This window comes from Gossypium hirsutum, chromosome D02 (genome assembly GCF_007990345.1).
Source record: "Gossypium hirsutum isolate 1008001.06 chromosome D02, Gossypium_hirsutum_v2.1, whole genome shotgun sequence".
In the NCBI taxonomy this organism is placed as follows: Eukaryota; Viridiplantae; Streptophyta; class Magnoliopsida; order Malvales; family Malvaceae; genus Gossypium; species Gossypium hirsutum.
The window spans coordinates 68,888,192-68,912,460 of NC_053438.1; the positions used below are offsets into that span (position 1 = coordinate 68,888,192).

Here is a 24,269-nt window from a genome sequence, read left to right on the forward strand (position 1 = left end):
TGTAAATGTAAAAAGAAGATAGATTAAAATAAAAAAATATTTTTGAATTTTTGATTTAATTCAATATTGAATCATCTATTAGATCGAAAATTGAAAATTTTAAATGATTTATTTAATTAAACTGAAAGAAAAAAAAACAGTAGCAAAAGTTATAAATATTCCTTAACAGAGAAAAGGTCAATCAACGTTGACAGTCGCCATTGAAAGGCAGAAGAAAGAAAAAGTGGGAAAAAGGAAGTTCCATACTTTCCTCAAGCATTGATTCGCCAATCACCATGAAAGTGGAACAGTGAGTATAAGAAAGAAATAGAACAATCCCAATTTCCAGCTGCTTAAACTCTGAATTGAAACATCAGTATTGATAAGATTTGGAAAAAGAAAAGAAAATGGGTAAAATCAAAGCAACAGCATAATAATAACATTCACAAAATCATAATCTCGTATAGCATAAAAAAAACAAAAAACACAGTGATTCAAGTGGAAATAACTTAAATTATACCTAGTATAGCAACAGGTATTGTAATACCAATTGAAACTAATGAAATATACTTCCAAATTCTTTGATTATCAATCAAACTGAACCTTCGATTAAAAAAAAATCAAACTGAACCTTGTGAACCTTTATTTCCCACTTTAATCTCGCCGCCGGCGCCGGCGCTGCCTCTCATTTCACCGCTAACCGCCACGCCAACGCCTTGATACTGAGGCGGCACCATAACACCTCCTGGGGCAGTATAATAAACTCGCCTGTCGTACGCTGCCATGTGTGCGTATGAAGAATCTGGTACTCCTCCGCTTTGCGGCCTCACCATTTGCTGTGTCATGCCGGATATTGGCGGGTGTTGGGTTGGTGGAGGTTGTGCCACCATGTTGTAAACGGGTTGCTCCCGGTAGACTTCGGATGGCATTCTCTGTACGTTGGTGTAGTAGCCTTGACCGGCTTGTCCGGTTACCGGTCGAACCATTTGTTGCGTTGCTGGTGCAGAAGCAGGAGCTGGAACTTGTGGAGGCGCGTGGTAGACGGTGGCCGGAGCATGTCCTTGTGCTGGGATCATGTAGACTGGATGTTCAGAGTGCGGAGGTGGGCCGGGGTTTGTAGTTACGGTTGCAGGGAAACCTCCGGCAGAAATTGGTTTATCCGACCAGAATCCAGCTGTAGCTGGTACATGTTGTTGGAAAGTTACCGGTATGTTCACCGGCGGCACTTTTTCAGGCATCTTCTGTGCGTAGTATTCCCCTGTATAAGCCATGGAAGCAGCGTCTTCAGTCTTCTTTCGATACATAGCGAGCTGTTCTTGATCCCGAATTTGAAGCCTCTGCAATTCCTGTAACTGTCTCTGAATTTCAACGGGATTCAAAACATGATCTGTCCCCACGACTTCCGGTATCGGAGGCGGAGGCGGGTTCACCGGTTCCACCACGGGATCACGGATTTTCACCGGCGGAGGTTGAGGCATCCCCTTTTCAATCCCAAACAAGGAATCCACATTGTTTGGTGGAATCACAACTCCACCCGGAGTCGTGCCGGAATTGAATGCCTCTACGAACCCTTCCCGCTCCGATTTCGGCCCTTCGGAACCGAAATTCCCTGAGTCAGTCGCCGGAAATATGAAAAGCCGCATCCTCGCTGGCTTAGCCGAGGCTCGATAAAGCCGATCATACTCATGCATCATGTGCTCGAGATCATCATCATTAGTGACAGAAATAAGGGCGTCAAGGTCTTCACCGGGGAGCTGGTACTTGAACGAAACCTCACCGTCGCCACCGCCGCAAAGAGCTGAGAGCTTGGAGATCATGGAGGAGAATTTGATAGTGCGTTCAACAGCTAGGATCTTGGTCTCTCCACCGATGTAAGACAGTTGATTGTCATGAGGGCGAGGGTGGATCTTACCTCCATAGCTGCACATAAACTTGGCCTTGTAATTTTGAGCATGTTGCTGTTGGTCGTCCCATGGCGGCGGATTTTCGAAGTCGATTTCTCGGGACCGTGGCGAAGAGTTGCCGGAGTCTGGGTATGAGTTATAAGAGTAATTCTCCATTAATAAAATAAATTAAAAGAGGGCTTACTGAGAAGAAGAATAAGGTTTACACTTCACAGAGAATGCATGAAGACGAGACTAATCTATAATCCTCTGCCGTATGGAGGGAAAAGAGGGGAGAGGGGATATAAGCGTATGGGAATTGCGTGCTGTGACAAATGGGCGTGGATGTTTAAGGGTTTATCCGGGACAGGTGGCATGCATTGAGAATGATAGGATGAAGAGGAGAGTGCCTAGTGGGGCTAGCAAGACTTTGAGGGGGTGTCGGTGGGGCCCAGCAATTTCATTGACTGAGCGTGGCACTGAACAATCAACGCGCTCTTTCTCTCATTTCACTTTGGTCATGGTGCTAACTGTAACCATGATGCTGCACGTGGCATGTGGGTCCCAAATCTTTGTCCTGGGCAATAGGACACGTGTCCAACTTCTACAATTCTCCAATTCTCGCTTGCATATATTGCAATAAATAAAATAAAACTACTCTTTTTGTTTTTTTGTGCAAAGTATGAAAAGTTGAGAAATAAAATAATTTGAGAAAAGAACAAATACAATATTTATAATTATAAATATTAAATCCATAAGTTGTACACATCATCTGTTTTAACCTTTTTAACATCATTTCAATATTTGTAATTTACCTATTTCTAAAATTTACCTATTTCTAAAATAAATTAAACTTTTTAATTAGTTGCCACTTTAAACGCAATTGAAAAATAAAAATTCGATATGTACAAAGATCGCAGAATATGGTTACATATCAAATGATTAAATTTGTGAATAATAGTGACTCCAAGCTTCTACTATTTATAGATTCACTAAGTTCAATTCAAGGAATACTACATGCTAATAGGAATACGAGTACAAAGATTGTTTGTTAATATAATTGCTTAAAAGCTATTCATTTCTATAAAAAATAATCCCTACTAGTTATACAGCCTTTAAACCTCAAAATGAGTAAACACCAAAATTGAAAAAAAAACAAAAGGTTATATTTGTAATTTAGAATTTGCTAGTTATCAAAGTCTCGTCGAAGAAAATAGTGTACCGAACTGCAATACCAATGTGCTTTTCATGCTATTGTCTATTGATATGGAGTTCGCCATTCTTGATCTGTTATCCAATTAAAACTAACATGATTCTCTATCATTTAGTAACTAAATTATACGGTTCGCATATGATGGGTTCAACATCATCATGTAGGCGGTCCCACACTCAAAAGTCACGTGTTAACCTTAAAATAAGATACGTGTTAACATGCGTAGACTTACTTAATACGTCACATCTAAAGACCATGCCTTATAAATAAAAAAAATTAACCTCCATGAAAAGGAGACTCACGAAAACACTCAACATGTACCATAACTTATTTCACAACCTAACCAAACAATAGTTGATATATTTTATATAATGTATTATATATAACAAAAATTATAATATTAAATTAAAAATTACTTAGACGATGTGATATTATATATATATAAATATAAGCAACATTTTATTTCCAAAGATGATATCAACATCACGAAATCTAGACGTCTCACTTAATCGTGTCGGTTCCGTTACAGAACTGTCAAAAGCATTTATCCCTACACCCACTTTAATTACTGCCACTTCAATTTTCAACGCCATTAATGGGGGTTCATTCATGCACCCATCCCCTTCATTCTCACCTAATAATTGGGAGTCTTTTGGTTATGGGATTTGACTTATTTAAAACATGGCTACAATCTTATCTGCTGTTCCATCATTGGTGAAATTTGGACGCATGTGTCAAACCCAGACAAGAGAAGTTCAGAACAACATATTCTTACATAATGAAATATATTAAAAATATAAAAACATTACTGCAAAAAGCTTCAAATGAGACTAACCAAATGTTCTTGACAAAGTTCTACTGCAATGATTGGTGCATAGTTCAGACATGAAATTGCAGCGATCCTTTGTTACTGAGATTCAAAAGAAGTGTGTTCGGATATACTCAAAATTTTAAAGGTTCTATATATTTAAATGATTATACCTTTATATCTATGTCCGGAACCATCAGCAGCTGTTTGCAATTTCCTACAAAATAAAGTGACCATTGTCAATGAATACATATCTAATAGTTTTATGAGATGCCTTTTATGTAAACAAAATTTAAGCTTCTGAGTTGACTGAACTGAAAGTCTGAAACTAAAAATTTATGATTCTACATTGAATGAAGTATGTTCAACAAATTAAAATGGAATTTCACTGATACGAATCTTTTACCAAATCGGATTCTGATAAATAGCTTTAATGTCTAGTTGAAACAGTTTATAGCTTTCAGACGTCCTCTTCAATACAAAAGGCAACAGCAATGGAACAGTATCTCTCTTTCAATTGATGATAGAAATTCCCGAGCCGCATCGTTTTATATTTCTGCATTATTTCAACTCCTCCCCTGGAGCAAGACTGAAGCTTTGAAGAGCCTGAAACATAAAAGCGTTAGTGATTTCCACCAGGAAGAACCAAAATCAAACTAAGCTTACCAATGGCTAAAGGAATCAGGTTTTAGAGAGAAAAAGATAAGGAAGAAAGCATGATAGAAAAAGCATGATTAAAAAGTTCGATGAACATACTAGCAATAACTTTAGACCAAGAGATAAGATCAATATTTCCAGAGAGAGTTTGGAGAACTTCACAATCTGGCTCCGTGAGATCTATTCACAAATGAACCATCCTGTAAGAACGATGTTAAAGTTCAAGAGTTTCTTCCAATTTGTTAACTAACTAATCATTGTGGTGAGAAAACTCTGACAAACTTTCATCATTTCTTTGCAACCGCCAGTTAGATACCCCAATTCCGAATATAATTTGTCACTGCTACATAAAACTTAACCTACACAAAAGCTTCAGCTATCCAGCATGTATGCAATTCAGAGCAATGCTTTAAACGACCAACTTTTCTTCATCCCATTCAGGTACAGCAACGTCTTCCCTCATCATAACAACATAATCATTGGGCACACTAGCACCTGCCTGTGCAAACAGCTCCACCACAGCAGGCAACATACCATAGTACTTCTTCAACCCATTTACTAGTGGTTTCTCGCTTTGAGTATCTCGTACGTGCCAGACATACACAGGAGGAACTACATCATCAATCGTTGCCTCCTGCCATGCATGCTGCCCATCCCTCATCTGATGCTTGTAGGCTTGACAATTTCGAACCCTGTGACCTTTAGGTCCTACCTGTAATTCTGAACAGTATCCACAAGTTTGGACAGCATATGTTTCCATAAGTCTTGAGGCTCCTGAGCGCATTCTCTCCCATGCCTCCATCCCACGAACAGCAGTACCTGTACCAGATATCAAACAATTTTGATCAAGCCAAGTAGCCAAATAGAAAACTATAAGGTTATATCTACGCCAAATTTGCATATCGTATAACAGATCACATTTGAAACTACCTTGCTCCTGTTTTCATCCAAAATTTCAAGAATAATTATACAACGATTAACCGGAGAAGTTTTCCAAGAGATTCGAGTATATTTGACAATATGAAGCAGAACTATTCAGATAAATAAGAAATCAATCATAAGTTGAGAACCAAAAGTATAATAACTACAATAACTGACCTTGTAGATCACAAGGCTGCATGTCCGCAGACTTGTTATCCTCACTTATATTGTTTCTCTTCTGCCAAAAGCCACATGCATAAATATCTTTGCCAGGTGCATCTTCTTTGGGGAATCTCTTCTCAAAGTCAATTACCCTACCAGAAATACTGTAAGCAGGAAAGACTCTTCTTCTAGTTGGATACTCAGGTAGATCAATGCCTGCTTGGACACACAATTCTAGAATAGCTGGAATACGATCCACTTGAAGCCGTTCATTATGAGAGACAGCTCTCCCTAGCCTGTCATAGAGATGAAAAGATTCCACAAGAGGCAAGACGTGTTCAACGGCACCTCTTCTCCAACAGTGCTCCTTGCTTGCTGCACTACCCATAACATTGCAGGTTCTGATCTTATGTGGTCGATGGCCAATGTGAACTTCACCACATACACTGCACCATGAGAGAAAGACATAGAATAGAAACTTCATCAATATCTATATGGCCAGAATGAAAATAACAAGCCTACATATTTAAGAAAGACATTTCTGGGTTTAATACGTTTAGCCTCCTTCCACGGTATGATAGTTCACTTTTGATATTTATAATCCACCTAGAACAAGCCATTGTCAGCATATACATATACATATTTCTAGTCTGTTTTTACCTGCATGAATATATGGCAATACTCTGGGCAACCTTAGAAACACAAGTGAATAGTTGGATTCGGTCAGCGTTAACTTGATGAGCAACTGGGATCAATTCCTTAACCAATAACCCATTTTGGGGTGGTTGTAGAATCCTTTCACGCACTATCTGTCTTTCTTTCCTCTCTGCTCTACCAATACGTTTCAATTCATTAATATTTGTCACCCACGGTTTTCTCTCTGTTTTCTTGAGCTTCCTTGGGAACTCTGTGCAAGTCTGTCTAATAATGTGGAACCCATGCCGATGCTTTAACTGATTTCCAACAATTGAGTTCGTGGAAGAATTTCGTAAAGCTAGTTCCCGCAGCATCGTCATGGTTCGAGTTTGTCTTGGCAACATAGCTGTTAATAAGACTTTAGTTTTTTTCTTTTTGCTCTTTTGTAAAGCCCAAAATCTGCCCGGGCCCATACCAGCAAACCCCCCGCATGCCCATCACCGTCTGCACCCCATACCCCCACGCGTCTGACACCAGCTGCCACCGCCCAAGCACCTGCCACCACCGCCCATGCCCACTTGCTCTGCAAAACCTGCAAAACAACAAAGAACAGAGAGCAAAAATAAGGCTATAAAGCCGAAACAAGCATGTAAACAAGCGGGCTTCCGATTTTTTGTAAAAAAAAGAACAAAAAGAAACGCATTAGCAGAAAGAAATAAAAGCAACAAAAATAGGAAAAACAGCGATTTCAAGGTTTTCGTTTTTTTGTGTTCTTATTTTTTTCTTACCTTATTTCGAATCTACTTGACAAATCTAAAAGAGGAGTTTATTTACTATTTTCGGTGTCGATTTAGTCGACGTTGGCTCCTCCGGCCTGATGGTCGACAGATCCTTGTGGTCTGGCTGAAACCGCGACGGTGGTGGAGGCGTATTATGTGCCGGTGAAGCCTAAGAGTCGGCCAAGGTAAAGAATAGGAGAAAAATGGGGGCGGTTAGATATGAGTTTTAGTAAAAATGACAGAGCTCAGTGGTTCTTTTTTGTGTTTTTTTAATATTGAAACGGTGGTGTTTAAGGGTGGGGGCCGCGTGTTGATCCATGCCCAGACCCAATTTGTGCATTTATATGTCAAATGGGAAATTTCCACAATTAATCCCTCATTTTTGCATCACATTCCAGCAGACCCCATTAGCATCCATGTGTTTTATTTTAATTTTTCCCCAAAAATTTGTACACCATTCCATTTTAGTCCACTCCAAGGTGTAGCGTTTTGGGACCTGGATTATTTCTAGTCCTAGTCCCTATACATTTATATACTTTGCATTTTTTAAAAAAACTATCTTATTTGTAAATTATTCCTTTTATTTTAGGTTTAATTTTAATCTAGCCTTTTATTTGTATAATCTGCTATCTTAAAATACTTTTAATATTTTTGTATATGTTAGTTTTCATTTGTTCAATTATTTTGAGATTTCTTTTATCCTATTATTTTTACATTTTTCACAATATTTTTATATACATATTATTATACATATTATTCTCATTGAGTGTTCAATTTATAATACATATTATCGTGAAGACTCACAATATTTTTGTACATGAGTGGAACTATCTTAATAGCTTTAGCTTGTTTTATAAAATCATCATTTTAAAATTCTTTTTGAGCTATTTTAGTACTTTCATATAACATCTTGTTTAAATATTTATATATATTACTTATTTCAAATTTATTTTTCATCTGTTATTATTTTAAACCTTTTACTATTTATTTTAAATTGCTTTATAAATCATTTATTTTACTTGGTTCTATGTATCATTTTTGTTGTTTTGTACATTGATGATTTTAAATCGTTTCATGCTATTTATTTTAAATCGCTTCTTGTAATATTTATCTCAAACGTGTTTTTACATATATTACTCATCTAAAATTAGCTTGTTATTCATTTTTTATTTATTTTAATTTGCTTTGTATATTATTTGTTTTAAATCGTTTTTTACCTCATTCATTTTAATTTGTTTCATATTAGTTACTTCAAGTTGTTTCATATATTATTTTGTTTCATTTCTTTATCATTAATATTGATGCCAATATAATATGTGTTGTATGGTTATTATCATTAGGTACTTTGTAGTTCGTTTACTCATATTGTCATGTTATTGTGATTTATCGTAGTAGTATTTTATTTGCCAATTATTTTGCCACGTTTATATCATCATTTTTCCTCGTTTCATTCAAATCACATCGTGCATTAAAGCTCGAATGCATACATTTAATGTAGATTGTTTTACCTTATTCCGAACAAATCAAATACACATCGTTTTGAATTTCATACTTGTTATTCTTTCATAAAAAGAAAATTTTTCTAAATAAGGCAATATTTCGCGTTTGGAAACTCGAGAAAACGTGCCCTAACGTGCTGGGTTTCGATTTCTCGTTTGACTAAATAGCCAAATATCCTCTCAAAGCTTCAAAGTATGGTTTCATTAAACTATAAGGTGATCTTGGTTTTGATGGTTTAGAGTATCGTGTCCTAACGTGCTGGATGTGATATTCCTTCGGAACAAGAGAATCTTATGTTTCAATTCACGATCAGATTTTCTTTTAAGGATCGTATTTTTTAAAACTCTTCAAATTTTCAATTTTCGACACTAAGACACTAATAAATCAACTAGGTACCAATTTTGGGCGTATCGAGAGTGCTAATCCTTCCTCGTACGTAACCGGCTCCCGAACTCATTTTTCTGAATTTCGTAGACCAAAATCGTTGTTTTAATAAAATTAAATCATTTATTAAAAACAACCACTTTTTGAGGTGACCCTATCACACCTCGTCAAAAAAGGATTGGTGGCGACTCCCGTTTTCATTCTTTTTTTTAAATCCAAGTCGACCCCGTTTTCATCCAAAAAATGGTGTCAACAGCTTGGCGACTCCGCTGGGGAAAATAAGAGAGTCAAGCCATGTGTTGATTATTTCTTGTCTTTCTGTTGAAAGTGGAAAATTCGATTTAAATTTACGATCCTCTCATTGCATCTCTTCTGTTTTGAGTTATTTTTTTATCGTGTTCTGTATTTTATTTTATACCTCTGCACATTGCATTGCATGACCGCTGGTCATACCCTTTTAAGTGGGAGTGAGAAACTACGCCTTCGTGAGGTTTTCACCTCCGCATGGGATAGTGAATCGCTTCCGGGATACATCCGTACCTATGTCTTCGTGAGATTTTCATCTCCGCATGGCCATAGAGAAATGTATCCCCCTGAACCGAACTCGGTCCGCATGAGCCTACAATGGGTGAGGATCGAGGAATCTGCTGGTTCAGGTACCCTTACTTTAGAACCAAACCTCATGTAGTGAACCTTAGGAGCTCACCCTAGGTAGAACCACTTCGAATCCCTAGTATTCACCCAAATAGGTGTTCTATTTATTCTTGCTTGCTTTTGCTTTGTACTAACATGTTTTCTTTTTGTCATGATTGCATTGCATTTTCATCATAAAAAGAGGTGTTGATTCACGTTCAATTGCTAAATAGAGAGCTTGTCATAAGAAAATGGGTTTCTTGATAAAGTGGATGACGATACGGTTGTCCTAATACGGTCCGAGAAGATAGAACAAAAGAAGGATGATAGTTCAGTAGAGGACTATACGACTTTGCCTCGTTGCCTGAAGACTTAAGATGACAAAGATTATTCGAGAACCGCTAGACTTTTTAAAGAGAAGCCAACGAGCATCACAAGGATGAGTGAGTAACGAGTCGCGGCCCGAATCAAGTAAAATGGAGATAGAAGCGACGTCCCTTTTGAAGAATTCATGAGACTTACCTTAACGCTCGATTGAAGAAGAGGATCGAATGACTCCGCCTACGAGGGCAAAACTGTATATATCCATTTTATGTAAAGAGATTTGTTTTCTAGTAAAGTTGTTCTAATAGAATTGAATCAAGAATCAGCGTCTCTTTTTGCATTCATGCATCTGCATTACATTTTATTGCATGCATTTTTTTCATTCATTAACATTACATTTCATTGCATACAATAAATTTCCTAAAATCCAAAAGTGCATTGAGTTCAGAACTCTAGTACAGAGACAGATAGATGATGAAGATTTGGAATTCTCTGAAGATATCGATGGTATGGAAAGGAAAGGTGTTTGTGCCTTTGAAGAAGAACTAAAAACGAAAAACCTATCATTTTCTAAATCCCTAGAGGTGTTCTACACAACTGGACTGTGGAGGAGATTTTTGTAATTTTTAGGACCATTTCAGAGTAATATTCAGAACACTCTTATTGCTCTAAGCCTGGGAGCAATAGAAAATCCTTTTGTGAAAAAGGCACATGTCCATTATTCTTTATTTCAACGAAATGCATCTTTGTGTCTTGTTTTGGCAAACATCCTTTTGTTCCTTCCATTTCATTCATGCTCATACTACACAGATAATTATCCTTGGATTCATTTGTTCGTTGAGTCTTCTTTCGTTCCTATAACAGGTCTCTAGATATCAATGATATGAGCGACACTGCTATTGACTCAGAATCTCCTTTTGAGCAAGATATGTGTCCAGAGGTACCTCAAAACTTTGAAGACGATCGAGACTGTAGCTTATCTCCTGATTGTTAAGGATGGTAGAACAAGTCGAGAAACAGATCTTGCTTTACAAAGAATCAGTGAAAATTGTGAGCTTAAGAGAAGAGAAAAAGTTGATTATCAGAGCCTGTATCACCGCGGAGACAAAGCGAGATGTCATTCAATGATGTTTTCACATGACCATACCAAGATATGCCTGAGCTACTAAGACGTGCGGACACTGTTGAGGCTAAAAAAATGTGTTTGAGGAACACATGCATTGATATTGTAATGGCCAAGTGAATCATGAAATATGGGTACTGCTGGTCCACAATGGAAGGGGATTGCATCAGTTATACCAAGAAATGCCACAAGGGCCAAATTTACAGAGACAAGATTTATGTGCTTCATTTATCTCTTCATGTTATGACTTTTCCATCGACTTTCTCTATGAGGGGCATGGATGTCATTGGGCCGACCTCACCAAAAGCTTTTGGCGGTTATCGATTCATCTTTGTGTTCGTCGATTACTTTATCAAGTGGGTAGAGGTTGTTTCATATGCCAATATCATAAAGTCGACACTCGACAAATTTCTTGAAGAATCATATGTGAATGAGGAATGCCAAAAAGGATCATATTAGACAATGCATTGAATTTGAACAACCGCACGACATCAGAAGTTTGCAGTCTGTTCAAGATTAACACTATATCGCCTCAAAATGAACAGTTCAGTGGGGGCAAAAAAAAAAGTAAAAAAAATGAGAAAAAAAAAGAAAAAAAAAACAAAAAAAACCAAATAAAAGAAAAACCTCTACTGGAGCAACTCAGTTCTCACTAGTATATGGAATAGAGGTAGTTTTACCCATCAAAGTTGATATTTCTACCCTTCAAGTCTTGTCAGAGCTGAATCTGGATGAAGCAGGTCCAAGCCCGATATGATCAGTTAAATTTGATTGAAGAGGAAAGATTCAAAGTTATCCGTCTTGGTCAAAAGTACCAAAAATAAAATACGCGAGCTCACCAAAAAAAGTTCGCCCCAGAGAATTCCAAGAAGGGGACCTGATGTCGAAGAATATTCTTGCCATACAAAAGGACTTCAGAAGAAAATGGATGCCAAACTGGAAAGGACCTTATGTGGAAGGCCTTATCTGAAAAAGCGTTGATATTGACAGGATGGATGGCAAGAACCTGCCTAATCTCGAGAATTCTGATTCAAGAAATAAATACTTCACTAAAAAAAACGAAAAGAAAAATGAAAAAATGAAAAAGAAAAAAAAAAGAAAAAGAAAAAGGAGAGGCCAAGGCGAAAACCCGCAAAGGGCGCCTTGAGACCAAAGGGTTTTGAATTGAAAACCCATGAATGGGCAGTTCAAATTTTGTTCAAAGGTGGGGCATGCAGTAGTCTCGCCCTTTCTGAATTAATAAGAAGGAGAGATGCTACATCTTGGGGCATCAACAAAGCCTTCTAGGACTTCTAAACACATATCAAGTTCAAAAGGGTCCTTAAGAAGTTTGGGGCAGAGAAGCTCATGCTACGATATCTGGGGCACCTATTTCCATTTTATTCATTTTTTGTATTTTTGACAAAATACATCATCTTGATTAATTTATTCTCATTTTGTATTCTAGCAAAATTTGCTATCCTGATTAATGTGTTCATTTAGAGCTTTGCTCTCAACAAATTTTCATCTTATCCACTGTGATAATATTTTCCATCTTATTCATCTCGTATCTCAGCAAAATTTGCTATCTTGATTGATTTGTTTGTTTAGAGCTTTGCTCTCAACAAAATTTCATTTTGTCCATTTTGATAATCTTTTTCAAGCATTTTTCATTGAAATAACGATTAATGGACTGACAATACACATGCAGAAGGAGTTCTGCATATTACTCTGAAAGTTTCTAAATAATACGAGGACCTGAAACAGGACTATTGTTTAGAACTAACCAAACCTAAGGGTTGGAAACATTTGAGAAATGATAGTCTAAATAGCGACTATTTCTTTGGGTTTTCTGTCAGAGGTACTGGCTGAACAAGAAGGCATCAGCGATAGAACCTTGATGAACAATGAGGAATGACAACCTAAGCATTAGAAATGGATCATTCTCATGACATTCTACAAATATAATACATACACATCTAGTTAGGAGCATTTGATTCATTCTGATCATGTCATCCTAAACACTAGGCATAAATAGGTCCATGAAATGGATTTTGCAGGTCATGTTCCCCAGAGAACAGATCAAAGAAACAAATCCTATCTCCCTGTATTTGGCAGTGGAATAGATTGAAGATTGCAGATCTTGCCTTCCTGTATTTGGCAGCGAAGAAGATCGAAGATGGCAGATTTTACCTCCATGTGACTACAGTGGAGTACATTGAAGCCGATAACTCTATCTCCCTGTATTTGGCAGTGGAATAGATTGAAGATTACAGATCTTGCTTTTCTGTATTTGGCAGCGAAGCAGATCGAAGATGGCAGATTTTACCTCCCTGACAACAGTGGAGTACATTGAAGCCGATAATTCTATCTCCCTGTATTTGGCAGTGGAATAAATTGAAGATTGCAGATCTTGCCTTCCTGTATTTGGCAGCGAAGCAGATCAAAGATGGCAGATTTTACCTCCCTGACCACAGTGGAGTACATTGAAGCCAATAATTCTATCTCCCTGTATTTGGCAGTGGAATAGATTGAAGATTGCAGATCTTGCCTTCCTGTATTTGGCAGCGAAGCAGATCGAAGATGGCAGATTTTACCTCCTTGACTACAGTGGAGTACATTGAAGCCGATAACTCTATCTCCCTGTATTTGGCAGTGGAATAGATTGAAGATTGCAGATCTTGCCTTCCTGTATTTGGCAGCGAAGAAGATCGAAGATGGCAGATTTTACCTCCATGTGACTACAGTGGAGTACATTGAAGCCGACAACTCTATCTCCCTGTATTTGGCAGTGGAATAGATTGAAGATTGCAGATCTTGCCTTCCTGTATTTTGCAGCGAAGCAGGTCGAAGATGGCGGATTTTACCTCCTGTGACTACAGTAGAGTACATTGAAGCCGATAACTCTATCTCCCTGTATTTGGCAGTGGAATAGATTGAAGATTGCAGATCTTGCCTTCCTGTATTTGGCAGAGAAGCAAATAGAAGATGGCAGATTTTACCTCCCTGTGACTACAGTGGAGTACATTGAAGCTGATAACTCTATCTCCCTGTATTTGGCAGTAGAATAGATTGAAGATTACAGATCTTATCTCCCTAAGCAATAGTGGAGTAGGTTGAAGACGACGGATTTTACCTCCCTGACTACAGTGGAGTACATTGAAGCCGATAACTCTATCTCCCTACATTTGGCAGTGGAATAGATTGAAGATCAAGGATGGAATATTTTACCTCCATGTGACTACAGTGGAGTACATTGAAGCCGATAATTCTATCTCCCTGTATTTGGCAGTGGAATAGATTGAGGATTGCAGATCTTGCCTTCCTGTATTTGGCAGCGAAGCAGATCAAAGATGGCAGATTTTACCTCCCTGACCACAGTGGAGTACATTGAAGCCGATAACTCTATCTCCCTGTATTTGGCAGTGGAATAGATTGAAGATCAAGGATGGCAGATTTTACCTCCATGTGACTACAGTGGAGTACATTGAAGCCGATAATTCTATCTCCCTGTATTTGGCAGTGGAATAGATTGAAGATTGCAGATCTTGCCTTCCTGTATTTGGCAGCGAAGCTGATCGAAGATGGCAGATTTTACCTCCCTGACAACAGTGGAGTACATTGAAGCCGATAACTCTATCTCCCTGTATTTGGCAGTGGAATAGATTGAAGATCAAAGATAACATGTCCGGTCTTCCTATATTGGTAGGAAGTGGATCGACGATGCAGATCTTGTCTTCCCATATTGGTGGCGAAGTAGATCGAAGAAAGCAGATCTTGTCTTCATGCATTAGCGTGAAGTAGATCGAAGATGCAGATCTTGTCTTCCCATATTGGTGGTGAAGTAGATCGAAAAAAGCAGATCTTGTCTTCATGTATTGGCGTGAAGTAGATCGAAGATATCAGATCCTATCTTCCTATATTGGTAGGAAGTGGACCGACGATGCAGATTTTGTTTTCCCATACTGGTGGTGAAGAAGATCGAAGAAAGCAGATCGACGATGACGGATTTTACCTCCCTGACTACAGTGGAGTACATCGAAGCCGATAACTCTATCTCCCTGCATTCAACAGTGGAATAGAGTGAAGAGCACAAGTCTTATCTCCCTAAGCAGTAGTGGAGCAGACTAAAAACAACAAATCTCATCCCCATGGAGTTGCAGCAAAATAGATTTAAGTCATGTTTCTCTGGAGCGCAGTGAAGTGGATTGAAGCAACGAGACACAGTAGAACAGAACGAGGCTACTTGAAGAAGAAAAACACCAAAAGAAGCCAAGGCTCGGCAAGCCCGGGCAAATTTGGTCTTTCTTGGTCTTTGCTCTGTTTTCGTTACACGACAACGAGCAAAGAGGGGCAGCTGTAAAGCCCAAAATCTGCCCGGGCCCATACCAGCAAACCCCCCGCATGCCCATCACCGTCTGCACCCCATACCCCCACGCGTCTGACACCAGCTGCCACCGCCCAAGCACCTGCCACCACCGCCCATGCCCACTTGCTCTGCAAAACCTGCAAAACAACAAAGAACAGAGAGCAAAAATAAGGCTATAAAGCCGAAACAAGCATGTAAACAAGCGGGCTTCCGATTTTTTGTAAAAAAAAGAACAAAAAGAAACGCATTAGCAGAAAGAAATAAAAGCAACAAAAATAGGAAAAACAGCGATTTCAAGGTTTTCGTTTTTTTGTGTTCTTATTTTTTCTTACCTTATTTCGAATCTACTTGACAAATCTAAAAGAGGAGTTTATTTACTATTTTCGGTGTCGATTTAGTCGACGTTGGCTCCTCCGGCCTGATGGTCGACAGATCCTTGTGGTCTGGCTGAAACCGCGACGGTGGTGGAGGCGTATTATGTGCCGGTGAAGCCTAAGAGTCGGCCAAGGTAAAGAATAGGAGAAAAATGGGGGCGGTTAGATATGAGTTTTAGTAAAAATGACAGAGCTCAGTGGTTCTTTTTTGTGTTTTTTTAATATTGAAACGGTGGTGTTTAAGGGTGGGGGCCGCGTGTTGATCCATGCCCAGACCCAATTTGTGCATTTATATGTCAAATGGGAAATTTCCACAATTAATCCCTCATTTTTGCATCACATTCCAGCAGACCCCATTAGCATCCATGTGTTTTATTTTAATTTTTCCCCAAAAATTTGTACACCATTCCATTTTAGTCCACTCCAAGGTGCAGCGTTTTGGGACCTGGATTATTTCTAGTCCTAGTCCCTATACATTTATATACTTTGCATTTTTTAAAAAAAACTATCTTATTTGTAAATTATTCCTTTTATTTTAGGTTTAATTTTAATCTAGCCTTTTATTTGTATAATCTGCTATCTTAAAATACTTTTAATATTTTTGTATATGTTAGTTTTCATTTGTTCAATTATTTTGAGATTTCTTTTATCCTATTATTTTTACATTTTTCACAATATTTTTATATACATATTATTATACATATTATTCTCATTGAGTGTTCAATTTATAATACATATTATCGTGAAGACTCACAATATTTTTGTACATGAGTGGAACTATCTTAATAGCTTTAGCTTGTTTTATAAAATCATCATTTTAAAATTCTTTTTGAGCTATTTTAGTACTTTCATATAACATCTTGTTTAAATATTTATATATATTACTTATTTCAAATTTATTTTTCATCTGTTATTATTTTAAACCTTTTACTATTTATTTTAAATTGCTTTATAAATCATTTATTTTACTTGGTTCTATGTATCATTTTTGTTGTTTTGTACATTGATGATTTTAAATCGTTTCATGCTATTTATTTTAAATCGCTTCTTGTAATATTTATCTCAAACGTGTTTTTACATATATTACTCATCTAAAATTAGCTTGTTATTCATTTTTTATTTATTTTAATTTGCTTTGTATATTATTTGTTTTAAATCGTTTTTTACCTCATTCATTTTAATTTGTTTCATATTAGTTACTTCAAGTTGTTTCATATATTATTTTGTTTCATTTCTTTATCATTAATATTGATGCCAATATAATATGTGCTGTATGGTTATTATCATTAGGTACTTTGTAGTTCGTTTACTCATATTGTCATGTTATTGTGATTTATCGTAGTAGTATTTTATTTGCCAATTATTTTGCCACGTTTATATCATCATTTTTCCTCGTTTCATTCAAATCACATCGTGCATTAAAGCTCGAATGCATACATTTAATGTAGATTGTTTTACCTTATTCCGAACAAATCAAATACACATCGTTTTGAATTTCATACTTATTATTCTTTCATAAAAAGAAAATTTTTCTAAATAAGGCAATATTTCGCGTTTGGAAACTCGAGAAAACGTGCCCTAACGTGCTGGGTTTCGATTTCTCGTTTGACTAAATAGCCAAATATCCTCTCAAAGCTTCAAAGTATGGTTTCATTAAACTATAAGGTGATCTTGGTTTTGATGGTTTAGAGTATCGTGTCCTAACGTGCTGGATGTGATATTCCTTCGGAACAAGAGAATCTTATGTTTCAATTCACGATCAGATTTTCTTTTAAGGATCGTATTTTTTAAAACTCTTCAAATTTTCAATTTTCGACACTAAGACACTAATAAATCAACTAGGTACCAATTTTGGGCGTATCGAGGGTGCTAATCCTTCCTCGTACGTAACCGGCTCCCGAACTCATTTTTCTGAATTTCGTAGACCAAAATCGTTGTTTTAATAAAATTAAATCATTTATTAAAAACAACCACTTTTTGAGGTGACCCGATCACACCTCGTCAAAAAAGGATTGGTGGCGACTCCCGTTTTCATTCTTTTTTTTAAATCCAAGTCGACCCCGTTTTCATCCAAAAAATGGTGTCAACATCTTTCATTTAGACATTTTCACAAACATTTTACAAGCAATGTAAAATAGAAATGCCAAATTCCCAACGTGTATATATGACAATATTTACATGAAAATCAATAAAATGGAACACCATGAAAAGACAGAGAGAGAGCCTAACCTTCAGACTTTAGCGAGTTAAAGTCACCGCCAATCTTTCAGAGAAGGAAATCTTGTTACATAAACAAACGCTCAATTATCAGAGCAGCCTGTTTGTGTAGAATGTTGGATCAATATATATTTATATTATTTAAAAAAAAACTAAAACACCTGGTCCGTGAACTTAACTAGATCTGAACTGTTTATTAGTTGGGTTATTTGTCTAAATTCGAAATTTAAAAAGAATTAGGTAAAGATATTAGGCCTGAAAAATAGATTTAGACAAATAAATTACACCTGTTTAAAATATAAATCAAGCTCAAATTTAAATATTTAAGGCATAATCCTAATCTAGTTCATTTTTAAATTGGTTATTATACTAATCAAAAGTAAAATAGATAGACCAAAAAAGTAAACCTTATGAATAATTTTTCTTAATCGCTCACTTTTAAAATTGTCATTCAGATATCTATTTGCTTAATATTAAAATTAGGAGGTGGCGGACAGGTCCTTTTATAAAAAGAAAAGTAAAAAGTTCAATTGTCCCAATTTAACTACTTTTTTAGACAAGGCCCAACTGAAACACTTAAATTTGAGAAAGAAGAAGGCGAACAGATTGGTCCAACAATCCAAGAAATCGGGCTTTTAGCAAATAGAAGTTCCTAAAAAAACCTATGGGTCAAGCCGTAACCCAGAAACAAAGTCACCTGCTTCAGCTGTAAGCCTGTAACCGCGATTCTCGTCGCCCTTGCTATCACCTGCAAATAACTCTCCCTCCCTTCGTCCGAATTTCTCTGAAAAAAATCTCAAATTCCCTTATTTGGGTTGATATATAGTATTATATATATATATTTACAAGAATGGTAGCTTCGGCTATTTCAGCTTCTTTCAATCTCTCTCTCTGTACTCAATCCAGACCCACTTCTATTTCATCCCTTTCTCCCAGGTACATGTTTTCTCTGAATTTTAAATTTCTTTACTTTTTTCTTTTTACTTCAAAAATATTTTAATTTTCAGAAACTCGACGAAGTTGATAGTCTCTGCATTGCCATCCCCTTATGGAGACTCTTCTACAATGGGTAACTTCTTTATTCTTGAAATTCAATTAATTTCTTATTGACCTTTAATCTTGTCTTAATTTAAGTTGCACCCTTTGGTCAGTGCTTTGTAGACTATAATTTTTTCTTATTTATATTCAAGGTTTTTGTTTTTGGATATTTTGAATTGCTTGCGATATCTGCTTTGTACATATAAATTGTGTACCTTTGTTTCAGGGTTATCTAGTAGAACTGCTGGGCTACCTATGAAGATCAACAAGAAGGGCTTACTTGAATCCAATCCAAGGTTTCTTTATCTTTTTGCTGTAATTAACATATTACTGCTTTGTGTCTGTATTGGTTTTGAAGGATGAATTCGTTGATGGTTTAACAAGGTGTCCCTTATACATTGTTAGGATTTTGCTACCTTCTAAGCTATATTGTATGGTAGCTATTGGATGAGACAATGTTCGCACCCCTCTACCAAACATACCATCAGTTGCAGTTTATAATATATTAGGCATCATAGTTCTTTTTTATGTACAGCTACGATGCAATACAAGCTAAAACGGGGAATCCACCTGTGATGCCAGCAGTAATGACTCCAGGGGGGCCTTTGGACCTTTCAACTGTGTTATTCCGAAATCGTATCATCTTCATTGGGCAACCAGTCAATTCACAGGTTGCTCAAAGAGTTATATCACAGCTTGTGACTTTGGCAACTGTTGATGAAAATGCGGATATTCTGGTGTGGTTATAGTTTTACTAATTCTGTTTCCATTCTCTATTTTTCCATTTTTGAGTAGGTTGTAGGGCTTCTTTATATCCAGATTTACAGAACCTGCTCTTAGTTTATAACTTTAACCTATACCATGTCAGGTGTATTTGAACTGCCCTGGCGGAAGCACCTATTCAGTCTTGGCAATCTACGATTGCATGTCTTGGGTAAGATTCTAAACCTTTTTTTATCCCATTCTTCTGTATTTTTCCTTATTACTCTGTGTTATGAAATATTAGTACTTCTTCCAATGAAAAGGGTGCTGCATACTTTTTTCAATTAGTCTTATTTTGCAAGCATCAAATCGTCTTTATTTCAGATAAAGCCAAAGGTGGGCACAGTTTGTTTCGGAGTAGCTGCAAGCCAAGGAGCTCTCCTTCTTGCTGGTGGAGAGAAGGGAATGCGTTATGCAATGCCTAATGCTCGTATTATGATACATCAACCACAAAGTGGATGTGGGGTATGATTTAACTTTATTTGCATTTTAGTTGCTGCATTTTGAAAAGAACGATCGGTAAAGTAGATAAGAAGATTTGAAATGGATAATACATATCTGGTTGACTTGTTCAATAGGAATGGTTATTACTATGACAGAAGCATTAATTTGTCGAAATATTCATGCAAAAACTCTAATTTAATCATTTCATTATTTATTCTGATTAAAGCTTTGAATTATTGGTTTGATAAATGCATGCTTTCTTGGTATTTAGGTGTATGTTTTGCTGTAGAAGATAAACTCTCATTTCTTGTGACTAAATTTGTGGCATTATATAATGATTTTGAAGTTCTTGAACTCTCGCGTCTTAACTCAAAATGTTATCTGATTTATCGTGCATTTATTGAAATTGGTACCTTACATTATTTCTTATCAAAATTGATCTTATAATGCAATATTTTTTTTCTTGAAGGGTCATGTTGAAGATGTCAGGCGCCAAGTGAATGAAGCGGTTCAATCTCGCCATGTAATTTCCTCGTTTTTAATTTTGCACTTTTTCTGAGTAACCACCAATGAACCAAGTGGATCAAACTCCGTTTTATGCTTTCTGAATTTCCCCGTTCCTATAACTGTGTTCTCTATGCTAATACGAATACACTCAAAGCACCAAAATACTCTACCAAACTTTTTTAGCCTTTTTTCTGCTACTTTTTTTTTTGCAGAAAATCGACAAAATGTATGCGGCTTTCACCGGCCAACCACTTGAAAAAGTGCAACAATACACAGAGAGGGACCGCTTCTTATGTGTTTCCGAGGTAATGTTGCTTTCTGGTTGTGTTAAAAAAACATGATGCTTGTTCTTGCTTCTTTTAAGCATGAGAAAAGATGAATGACCTTGAGTTCGAATCGATTTTCCATTTTTAAGGGCCCATATTTCCCTGTATGTTTAAATGGAAGCCAAGACTTAACTAACGAGTGTGCTATCTTGCTGTGGTGTTTTCTCTAACAGGCTATGGAGTTTGGACTCATAGATGGTGTGCTTGAAACAGAATATTGAACTCAGTTTGGGGGTTTTTTAAGTCCTCCATTGCAAAGCTGCAATTCATTTGCCACAAATGATATTCTAGAGCTTACTTTCATAGTTAATGGAGACTTTAACATTGTTATGAATTGGCATGTATAGACTTACAGGCCAAGTATTTGAAATTATGATTTTTGTTTCGGTCTCTTAGAAGGATAGTAAAAGTTGTGTGTTAAAATGAATCAATTTTCATGACACTGACAATTACATGAATTCTGTCAATGATTCAATGCCTAATCGATTCAAACTTAGTACATGAAAAGTTAAAATCTGCTATTACTCTCTTGTATAAGTTGCAAATTTAGTCTTTATATTGTAATTCAATCAATTCATTTTGCTATCAGTCTCATACTATGCTCAAGTTGTCTCGAATTTAACTTTTTTTTGGCTCTTTCTATCGTGATCAAATGGTAAAAGTTAAATTTATTAGCTAAATGTCCGTAACTTTTTGTGACTATCATGTGAAAATCACTTGCAGATATTGAACACAAATTAGAATACAAGGACTACTTCTATAATAAAGAGAATTTAACCTACAAAAATTCTACAGTTCAGTGTTTGGACTTTCATGTATGAAACATACATTAAATTGAAACATATAATAATATGGATATGGTTTTAAGATAATCTAATAACCTTTTTAGATACATTTAAAAAAAAAAGGAACAGAAATATGCTGAATATACATACTCACTCATATTGGATATTCAGGTTCACCCAAATATAAGTAAACAACAAGCTCCCTGACGATCTAGCAACTGCAACACTAAATGATCCCAATTCAATTCACCCATGACCCTAATTTTGTAGGACCGTAAATGTCCAATGATGCATAAACAAAGACAAAAGACAAACTACTATTCAACCTGTGATCATAAAAATTACATAGCTTGGAGATGGGATGCTTCCCATAAACAATGGCTTTGCACTATAATTTACATAATCAATACAGAAGATGCCATCCCTCTGAAATTCTACAACAACAAACTTAAAGCAACGAGTTCATTAATTTAACGCATATAAAACTATGGATTTTTCATCATTTGGCAATTTAAACGCACATTGAATCCAAAAAGACAAACACCCTACCTACTGACCACCATCCTCCGAGAACCTACCATCGAAAGGTGTCGATGGGTGGGCGGCGGCAGTTCCCGAACCGTTCTGCAACTCAATCACAAGCCATCTAACAGCTTTACTCATCTGCTCCAAACGGACGGCACTGATGGGGGGCAGGCCAGTCAACCGCTCCGACGAATTCCCGGTGGCTTCATCGACCAAGCACTCGGATCCTATCCTTTGTTTGATTGACTCAACAAACTCCTCAGCTTGATCGCAAGCCAGTCCGAATGTTTCCCATTTTTGTTTAAAGCTTTCCAATGCCGTATCGGTGGATTCCGTCTTTTGGGCAGCCGAAGATCCCTTAGTTTCGAGGACATTAGCTGCTGCTGCAACGAATTCTTGGTAGGCTTTGTTTAAGGAATCTACTATGTTATCCATTACTCGCAGATGGTCGTTGATTGAGAAAGCTGTTTCGGGTTGAGGCGGAATAGAGAATAGTTTTTTTACCAGAGCAGCCCGCCGCCGATCGTGGTAGAGAAAGAGAGCGTAACTAAGAATGATATGGGCCTTTTGTTTGCAATATTTGGGTTTCGTTTTTTGCTATTTGTTTGTGCTTCTTTTGCGTCAGAATACTTCGTTGTTACGGTTTGCTTACAACTGCAAACAATAACGTCACCATGTTCTCACTCGCAAAGGACTCTTCGAGCTCAATTTGCATGTGAGCGAACCCCTTCTTTCTATAGTTTATAAACAAAATGCAAGAGACTTGTCCAAATGATAAGTTGATTCAAAACACCTTTTATTTCAAACAAAGTTTACACCAAAGTATTAGCTATAATAAGTTTTCGTTTTAGGCACTGATAATTGAATTATTCAAAGATTTATATTTAAGTTATCGGATTATTAAGATCAATACTATATGATTTTCTCTATTCGTATTATCTAAAACTCAATGATTTAAATAAAAAATTTTGATTAGTTCAATAGTTTAAATAAAACTTTAAAATTATTCAGTGACTATATTAAATTTTTTTTAATTAAGTAACCAAAACAAAAACTTACTAATAATTTAGTGACTAATATATAGTATTTTTGGGCTTTCTTCGGACCTTTTGTTATATTGATTTTCATAAAAAAAATTTTAAGTTTCAAAAAAGATAAAAAAATTATAAAAAAATTCCAAAATTTAATAAAAAAATATAATAGTATAATATAATATTTTAAAAATTATAAATCTTTTATCTTTTATTTTGTTTTGAAAGAAATTTTCAAATGTATACGCTGTTAAATTTTTGTGTTATAGTTTGGAATTATCCAGATTATCAATAAAGTTTTAATTTAATTTTAATTAATTAAAACTCGTGAACTCCATCAACTTATTTGTTTTAGGCTTATGTTTGGGCTGATCTTACATGGGACCTGGCCACTGTTTCATTTGCAACTTCCCCCATTTATGAAGTGTTGTTTTACTGAAATTATTGTACTAAATATTAGAAGTTATAAACCCCAATATTAAGGTATTTTATTTAAATAATAAATTATACATCAAATATACATATGTAATAATATTTAAATTGGTGTCGGTTTTATGAAAAGTTTATAAAATCCCATCTGCACCTATACATCTCGTGAAAGTGTCCCACTCACTATGAAAATTGATGAGTATAATATGCTCTAAAGTGAGTATACATATTCAAATATTGATAAGCATAGATTTTGGTACTATACTTTCTAATGAAAAGAAAAGGGAAAAAATAAAAGCAATGAGTAAACTATAATAGAGGTTTTTTTTTCATTCAATTATTAAAAATTATAAAATGATCATTCAACTATTAGTAAATTTTTTAGTCACTTAATTATAAAAAATTACAAAATAATTACCTAATTATCCAATCAGGCCCAGCCTTGGGGGTAGTCTGGAAGTGCGGCCGCCCAGAGTCTAGG

General features: G+C 36.2%; 4 protein-coding genes and 1 long non-coding RNA gene across 6 annotated transcripts; 1 reads left to right on the forward strand and 4 right to left on the reverse strand.

The window, feature by feature from the left end:
* Positions 1 to 421: 421 nt before the first annotated feature.
* LOC107944129 (uncharacterized) lies at positions 422 to 2,192 on the reverse strand. The gene has a single exon (XM_016877954.2). It carries the CDS (start codon positions 2,037 to 2,039, stop codon positions 600 to 602), a length of 1,440 nt encoding a protein of 479 aa, XP_016733443.1. The 5' UTR covers positions 2,040 to 2,192; the 3' UTR covers positions 422 to 599.
* A 1,283-nt stretch (positions 2,193 to 3,475) lies between these two features.
* Positions 3,476 to 7,364, reverse strand: LOC107944127 (APO protein 3, mitochondrial). Of its 2 annotated transcripts, XM_041089157.1 has the most exons (7): positions 7,094 to 7,364; positions 6,284 to 6,851; positions 5,639 to 6,069; positions 4,640 to 5,359; positions 4,290 to 4,489; positions 4,057 to 4,100; positions 3,476 to 3,985 (listed from the first exon to the last, which is right to left on the reverse strand). In XM_041089157.1, exons 2-4 carry the CDS (start codon positions 6,730 to 6,732, stop codon positions 4,950 to 4,952), a joined length of 1,290 nt encoding a protein of 429 aa, XP_040945091.1. In that variant the 5' UTR covers positions 6,733 to 6,851; positions 7,094 to 7,364; the 3' UTR covers positions 3,476 to 3,985; positions 4,057 to 4,100; positions 4,290 to 4,489; positions 4,640 to 4,949. The 2 variants fall into 2 exon arrangements, with proteins under 2 accessions (XP_040945091.1, XP_040945090.1); XM_041089156.1 differs by having other exon boundaries at positions 3,476 to 4,100; positions 7,048 to 7,364.
* Positions 7,365 to 15,138: 7,774 nt separating this feature from the next.
* Positions 15,139 to 16,238, reverse strand: LOC107944128 (uncharacterized). The gene is made up of 2 exons (XR_005910563.1): positions 15,683 to 16,238; positions 15,139 to 15,487 (listed from the first exon to the last, which is right to left on the reverse strand). It is a non-coding gene; the product is annotated as an uncharacterized lncRNA (long non-coding RNA).
* A 2,272-nt stretch (positions 16,239 to 18,510) lies between these two features.
* On the forward strand, positions 18,511 to 21,500 carry LOC107944124 (ATP-dependent Clp protease proteolytic subunit 6, chloroplastic). The gene is made up of 9 exons (XM_016877948.2): positions 18,511 to 18,877; positions 18,949 to 19,010; positions 19,206 to 19,275; positions 19,515 to 19,716; positions 19,848 to 19,913; positions 20,066 to 20,206; positions 20,655 to 20,708; positions 20,905 to 20,997; positions 21,192 to 21,500. The coding sequence occupies exons 1-9, from the start codon at positions 18,792 to 18,794 to the stop codon at positions 21,237 to 21,239; spliced, it is 822 nt and encodes a 273-aa protein (XP_016733437.1). The 5' UTR covers positions 18,511 to 18,791; the 3' UTR covers positions 21,240 to 21,500.
* Positions 21,501 to 22,104: 604 nt separating this feature from the next.
* Positions 22,105 to 23,092, reverse strand: LOC107944126 (mediator of RNA polymerase II transcription subunit 32). Its single transcript, XM_016877949.2, has one exon. It carries the CDS (start codon positions 22,761 to 22,763, stop codon positions 22,353 to 22,355), a length of 411 nt encoding a protein of 136 aa, XP_016733438.1. The 5' UTR covers positions 22,764 to 23,092; the 3' UTR covers positions 22,105 to 22,352.
* Positions 23,093 to 24,269: the final 1,177 nt, after the last annotated feature.